The 7,747-nt window shown below is 43.9% G+C and overlaps 1 protein-coding gene across 1 annotated transcript in view; it reads left to right on the forward strand.

The window, feature by feature from the left end:
- Window positions 1–1,528: 1,528 nt before the first annotated feature.
- lancl2 (LanC lantibiotic synthetase component C-like 2 (bacterial)) overlaps window positions 1,529–7,747 on the forward strand; it is a 44,483-nt gene continuing 38,264 nt past the window's right edge. The window contains exons 1-2 of the mRNA XM_050056082.1: window positions 1,529–1,964; window positions 3,616–3,820. Coding sequence (XP_049912039.1) covers window positions 3,656–3,820 — 165 coding nt within the window. The 5' untranslated portion in view covers window positions 1,529–1,964; window positions 3,616–3,655. The remainder of the gene's footprint in view (window positions 1,965–3,615; window positions 3,821–7,747) is intronic.

Genomic DNA, 7,747 nt, shown 5'->3' on the forward strand with positions numbered 1-7,747 from the left:
CCTTCTGCCTGACCCTCCCTGTGTCCAAGAATATTCTTTCATTTAAAAAGGTCATGAGCCTCAATCCATTTAACATCAGCGTCAGTTCTTTTGAGGTCACTTTGGTGAAAGTAATGCAAAAGTAGTGTAATAAGTAACTTATTACTCTACACAGAGAGTAATATTGTCAAGTGACATTACTTTCAAATGCAGGCAACTAGTAATATGTAATATATTACATTTTAAGAGTAACTTGTCCACCACTGGTGACGAAAGTGTAGAGCCCACCCTCCAGCTCCCTCCTTGGTTAACACCATTAGCTCTGTCACCACTGTTGTTGTTAAGTGTTGTCTAGTGATGGCCAAATGAAGCTTCATGAAGCATTTTCTTTATTTTCTGAGCCCACTAGATGGCGCTTTTTGTTCAACAAAAGGTTGAAAGCACACTGAATTGCCATTCTTTGAGCCTCTCTCTTTAAACCATGAGTGCCATCTAGTGGGCTCAGAAAATAAAGAAAACGCTTCATGAGGCTTCATTTGGCCATCACTAGTGTTGTCTGTGGGGTTAGCACTGTTAGCTACTAGCCGCCAGTTAGGAACCACACAACTCATATACTCTCAGATCCTCTTTGTAGATCAGAAGCTGTACTTATGCAGATAAGATCCATATTCAGAGGTTAGGAACTCTGGAAAAATGAAACAGACTGCCTTATGGAGATCCCAGAAAACATCACTGAATGATTAAATTGATGAATCATGAATACATAAAATCAAATTTCATGGTATGGACAACGCTGATTCCATTTTTACTTTTAAAAAAGGGTATTATCAGCCACATACAGACAAACTAGGAGGCTTTATCTGCCCTCCCTAATGTAGATAAGCCCCTTTTGTTTAGCATATTCATTTAGAGCTCGTCCATTTCCTGCGATGGAGAGTATAGCGTGACAGAAAAAGACCAGATAAGAGACTGAAAGCTTCACTGGGAGGCAGCAGTAGGTCAGACTGCTGTAGATGTCCTGGTGTATATTGGACTGGATTACTGATACACAGTGAGGGCGAGCGTTGATGGGAAATAGTTGAATCCAATGCCATTAGTGCCATGATCTCATGAATTGTTATAGTGGTCAGCCTGTTTGGAAGGAGGGAGTCAGAGAGGCATTTATGTAAAGTGCTGCTGGAAATTATTGTTGAGATGATGCTGAAATGTTTCCCTTTATCAAACTGATGAAATCTAATGAGAATCAAATTAAGTTAAACTCTCTGGATGTGTCTAATTAAAGGTGGCTGCCAGTGTTTGCTGCTCATGATGCATTACAGGGTGTGTGCAATGAAAACCGTGCAAATGGAGGCTACTGAAGCACATGGAGAAAGTGACAGAGAGGGAAAGGGGGATGAAAGAGGCGACAGGGGGAGGTGGTATGTGTGATGGGGGGTGGATTTGTTGCTATATTGCCTAATCCCAGCAGCATCACACACCAACACCATCTGTCACCTTTCACATTTGGAGTCAGCTGCCTTACTGCTGGGTACCGACGGGTACTGGCGGGGAGAGCTCGGGTGGTGCGGGTTTAGGACACCTCCTGCAGCCTGTGGTCTGCACGGTGCGCACGGGGTCTGTGTCTCACGCTCGAGCGGAGGCGGAAGGAGGGTTTCTGATTTGCCAAACAGCATCAGCAGCACTCTGGTGGTTCTGTGCGCTCACAGAGGAGCGGGGAGGATGCAGAGGAGGGAGAGGCTCAGAGAGACACGGTGATGCGGTGACACATGGCAGCCTGCACCGCCTGCACGCTCTGACTGCGCTCCCACTTTCCATTCACCGGGAAACGGGAGAGGCTGCACACTGGGATGCTGAGAGGCGCTGCTGGGATGCTGGAGGCTGCTGCAACCACCGAGCAGGATCAACCACAGACAAACAAGCTGTAGAAGACACTGGGGACTGTGGAGACCGCTGATCGGATAGCCTGCTGATTATTCTGCTTGTTGGTAAGCCCGATCCTGGCCCCACCTGTCAGTACCTGCAGTGTCCAGCAATAATAGCTGAGGCTGCTAATATTATTAATGATTCATTTTACAGCAATCACAGTGCAGCAACAATTGTTCTGTGATTCCACTGATGCATTTTGATCTGCATTTCATTGTTCTTACTTTACCTTCATTTGAGCCACCAAAACAAAGGAGGTGTTGAAATCCAGCCATTTTTAATAGCATTGAAATCCTTTGCATACATTTTTAAAATCTGTTTTATAACCAATATTAACCAGTGTCGGGGCCTATGTGGAAAGCTCAGCCTACTCAAGGTGACATTCGTTAGCTAAAGTTTTTTTCTACCCTCAGGTGTTTAACTTAATTCCTCTGTAAGGGTCAATATTAGCTGTTAATTTAAGATATTTGAAAGTTTAAGGTGAGCAAACTTTTTCTCCCTGGATTTCCTATAAGGACCCCAGTTTAGTCTGAATATGTAAACCAAAAATAAATAAATAAATTAACAGCCGAATAATAATGCCAAGGAACCAGGGATGACAAATATTCATACTGTGTTTTTTTAACCCTGATATAGACACGTATATCCTCCCAAACAACTAAAATTAGGCGAGAAATCTGCATTTTGAAATGCAAAATTTAAAATATGGTCATAACAATAAAGCTGTAGGGCCTATGAGCTATATTGTCTTCAAATAAAGGTTGCTATCCCATTCTCTAGCTAGCAGGAATAGTTATTATATTCTTATATAATTTATTATATTTTTGTTTCAACCTTTTGAAATTAAATCAAACATTTTTTCTTCTTTTTAATTTTTAATTTTTGGAGGCTTTAAGGGACTGTTCTTTACTTATCAGAGTGACCAGGGTGTTGCTTTTTTTTATATTTATTTATTAATTTATTTTCTTTACAATCCCCAGCGCTACAAATATTTCTCCTTGAGCCTCCCTGAGTGACTGTTGGAAACTGCACAACCCTCCCTCCACCATAAACAAGTTATTAGATTTTAAAACTTACCCTATAATGTTTGAAAGTTGAAAAACCTCACTCTTGTCGTGTTTTAGTACAAGTGCTTTATTTTGGGACAAATTTTAAATGACACGAAACGAGAAGAAAAATATGATTTGGATGAAATATCACTTTTTTTAAGCTCAGATTTGGTAATATATTTGTTCTGACAGAAGCGATTGTCACACATGATGTGTCCAAGGACTGTCGGAAATTTTGAAATCCAATTTTAATTTCTGTTTTTACAGAATTTGGCTGTGTTAAAGGGTGTCATTTTGGTGATTTTTCCAAACCTGCCTGCAACAGCGGGGAAATAAACACAAAATACAGCCATTTAAACATGTATGCCACTCCCCTGCGCCGAAATGAAAAAGTCCCTTCTCAGAGCTTTAAAAATGATTTGACATGCCTCCATCTCTTTGCACCTCCTCCTCCCCCTTATAAGTTACGAACAGTCCCTAGTGATGATGTAGTGAGGAGTAGATAATACTTTACACATTGCAACAAACTTTAAATATATGAAAACACATTTTCCTGATTATTTCCCATTCTCATATTATTAATTCGTCTCACTTTGGTGTCATTTAAACATGAATATGATATTTTCTGAAACGCGATTTTTTATTCCCACTTTTGGCCGTACAGTGTGCCTGCTGATTTTTATCCCCGCCGAGCCGCCGTAGCGATGGGAGATAACATGTCCAAGCGGCTGAAGCTGATCTCGGCTACAGAGGCAGAGATGGAGGAGCGCTCTTTCCCAAACCCGTACCCGGACTGGGACCAAGGAGTCCTCACCTCCAACTCCGGAGCAGACGGAGACTACAATGAGCCGTTTGACGCGGACGGAAAGGTCAGAGGTTAATTTTTGTTTTAAAATAACATCCGCTGACGTGCTAACTGAAACTGAAGCTAACGTTAGCTTAGCTCAGCTGTCGTAGTTACTGTGTGTAGACTGGTCAACACTTGTTGTGCTCCTCTCTGCAGTGGTTTGGGTGTGTGTGGGACATGTTGAGGGACTGGTGGCTGCTTAGAGGAGCAAACTGAGCCTCACTGAACAGAGCAAACATTCATGCTAACGTCATGTGTACACGTTGAGAACATGGGGCCTCTTTCACTAATGTGTGTTTGTACGAATGTCGTTACTTTCGCCCAAAATAAGTTCTCACGGACCGGTACCGGACAGTTATGTCGTCATTACCGTACATATATCAGTGTACCAGAATCATCCCAAAGTGTCAGACATGTACCCGCTGTTTACAAGCAGCATGCGGCCACGCCCCCCTGTCTCTGTGTACAGAAATGTGTTTGCCTGTTGGTGCAGTTGGGTCCTGCATTGGGGCGTGTACCCAACAGGTAACCCACAAAAAACTTGATTTCATCCTCAATTTAAAGGCTGTAGTTTGTGTTACATGAAGCAGTAACTCTTAAGCTGCAGGCATACATGATGGATGGCAGTGTGGGGCCACCAGGCGGTCAGAGCTTCACCCTCGGCCCCACCTGCAGGAATTGTCCCTAGTGTCCCCAGTCTGCATAAGGCTCCTACCGTCACTGAGGCACATGGAGCCCTCCATCACAAGGGACCCTGTCAGAGCCAGTGTGAGATACAGCTTTGATTCTTATGTGTTCAGACACATAAACAGCTCATCGCCAAAACAACACAAGGAGCTTTGTTGGTGTAGGTGTGTTGCTTCAGGTGCCAGTGAGTCAATAAAAATGGACCCAGCAGGGCCACCGTAGTAGGTCCATGAGTTTGAAGGCTTGATTTTACAACTCTGAAAAGTTACAACAGCAATCTTTTGACTCAATGACGTGAGTTAAACTGTAAAATACAGCACTGTCATATCAAAGTCATCTAGACTAACTGTTTTCCACTAGTAGCACTGGTGTTCCCCGCTGTAGTTGTAGGTTTTCTACCTAATGAACAAAAGTGAAAACCACAGTCCTTTCTCTCTGTTTTCTCTGGTCACACAGCACCAATGTCAAAAGTATTTGTGTCCCTTTATTGCATAGGCGGCATAGTTTTATGTGAGGACCCTCCTTATATCAGTGAAATACTTCTTTAAAGCCGCGACAAGGAACTTTTAACTGGATATGCAAAAGTCTCTCGTTTCTGCTGATGTCTGTGCGTGACCTACAACAGCAAATGAGACCATCAGTGTGAAGATAAGCTATTTCTATATAGTGTATATCCATACCTTTAGGAAACTGTCTCCGGGTCCGCCCCAGGTCGCTTCCAGGACGAAACGATTTACGGCACTCAGACGGCACACGTCATCTTACCTAGCTGCTTACATTTATAGTGACTCTTATAAATAGTCGCTATTCCTCCTCCTCGACCCGACGTCCGCGGGGAGTTAAAATAGCAGCAATCATCGGGTAAAAGTTCTGTGAAAGCACTGGACTCACCAACAGTCAGCCACGTCTCAGTCACACAGAGAAAATCCAATCCTCGGGAAGTCAGGAAATCCTTCAGGATAAACGTTTTGTTCGCTAGCGATCTAGCATTTACCAGCCCAATCCTGGCAGGAGCCGGCGGGTCCACGGCGTTAGCTGTCCGGGGAGCCACACACAGAGGCCGCAGGTTGCGCAGATTCACCCCGCGCCAGCGGGGACGAGGAGAGCAGGGGCCGCGGGGCTGGAACACCTCATCCGGGCCGACGACAGGTACCAGCCAGGCGTCGACAGGGTCCAGCGAGTGCCGAGAAATAAAGAGGCGAGGCACCGCTCCATACTCAGTCCAAGAAGCCGTGGAAGTGCTCGCCAAACAGGCCTTCAGCCTTACCAGCCGACCGCTGCGTTTACCCCGGCGGCGGTGGCGCTTACGCCGGAGAGGTGGAGCTGGGGCGCGGCAGAGGTGAGCTGGGATCCCCGATAGGAGCGGGGGCAAAGTTTTCCCGTCTTGTTGTTTCATTCATCCCCAAAACAAACACATGCGCGAGCCAGGTAAGCGTCTTTACGACAATACGTGCTAGAGCTCATGGGAAATGTAGGCTTCATTCCGGCAAAACACTACCGCTTTTGTCCACAGGGTCGCCAAAATCAACTCAAAATGAAAGTTCCTTGTAGGGGCTTTAAGGTCAAAAAAAGGTGGCGCTCCAATTTTAACAATGGCTGGTTTGACCATGGAGATGTGAGTGATGGTCAGTAGACACATAAGACATTGTCTGCAGACCACCTGAGAACCACAGTAGGACGGGATTGGACCCAGCTTGGCTAACCAACAAAAAGACTGTGGTCAAACTAGCCGCAGCTTAAGCTGGAGACCGACACAGGTAGAACAGAGCAAAGTCTTGGAGAGTGGAGCAGTGTCCAATCTGACACTCTAAACTAAAAATAGAGCACGGTTGTTCGAAGAAATAGAGTATTCTGTTTGACAATGGATGAACGAATTAAATTAAAATTGATAGCACACTGCTGCTCCGTCTCCTCAGACAGAGTGTCCAGAGTACACTCTTCTTTTCCGAGAGTGTGGTGCTCTGAATAACAGGACGGTAACAACAATACTCCGAATTTCTGAACTCTCCAGTTTGTGCTAGAGTGCACTCTGGTGTTCAGAGTGACTATTTACGAACCCACCAGTGGTAACTTTGTTCGGAAAGTAACACATCACACTGGCTCCCTCCTGTTGTTTCACATGACACATGATGACACAGATACCAATATCTATTGATTTCAGAGATCATCAAGTCTCTTCTGTAGAGAAATTAACATCACATTATACATGCATACTTTTATTGTGACGGCCCACCAGCAGATATAGATGTGAAATACAACACTTTTCAGTTTATGTAATATTCGTTCATTGTACAAAATAAGAAGAAGCATGTTGGGTGATTCTTATTGTTCATTCTAAAGCCGATATTGGCCGATACCAATGATGTGTTGATATTATGGTGCCTCCCTGATATAAAATATACCCCAGTCGTGCTAATGACGGGTTGTGTTTTGTATAAATTGTGTCAGGCGGAGCTCCTTGTGTCATTTTTAGTTGTACTCCCTCGTTCTCCTCTTTGGCTTTTTCTGAACATACCATTGTTATGCTAAACAGTAACATTTATTCTTGTGAAACAATCCTGTCACTTTGCCTCTGCTTTGTTCTCTATCCTTCACCATTGATCCCTTCATCCATGGATGACTGTAGCAGTGAGTCAGAGCAGAGAGAACAGAAAGGCTTGGTCATAATCCTCCCTGTTCGAGGACAGAGGACAGGCTCTGGTCAGGCTCTTTGGGTTTTAGCCTTCAGGACTGTCTGTTCTGTTCAGACTGGACTGGGAATAAAAGGATTTTCTGACGGACAAGCAACTGAATTGGAGCAGAATGCAGACGAGAGCAGACTGCATGTTTATTGATGGTACTAGATTCCTGGGGGAAATCAATTTTTTTTTTATCAGGAAGTTTTTTGATGCTATGAGGACTAACTACTGTGAGTGTAAATGTACCGACATCCAATTAAGACCAGGACAGAGCTGCTATTATCATTAATTCTGATTTCAGGGACAGTAAATGTGCTTTATTTTAGAGCTGCCCCCAGCTGACAATTTGATGGAGGATACAGTAGGGCCATTAGTTGACTAGTCGTCTGCATGTTTACTTATTCACTTAATTATTAAATTACATAATTTGGGCGGGGCAACACAATGGTTTGAGTTGAAGGTGTGAGAAAGAATAGTATCAGTAACATTGTTAACACTGTGCTACATTACAGAGAAATACAAACCGTACTAATGAACCTTCATTAATATAGGCCTATATTTTATCTCCAAGTGCACGTCACACA

Source organism: Epinephelus moara, chromosome 11 (genome assembly GCF_006386435.1).
Source record: "Epinephelus moara isolate mb chromosome 11, YSFRI_EMoa_1.0, whole genome shotgun sequence".
Classification (NCBI taxonomy): Eukaryota; Metazoa; Chordata; class Actinopteri; order Perciformes; family Serranidae; genus Epinephelus; species Epinephelus moara.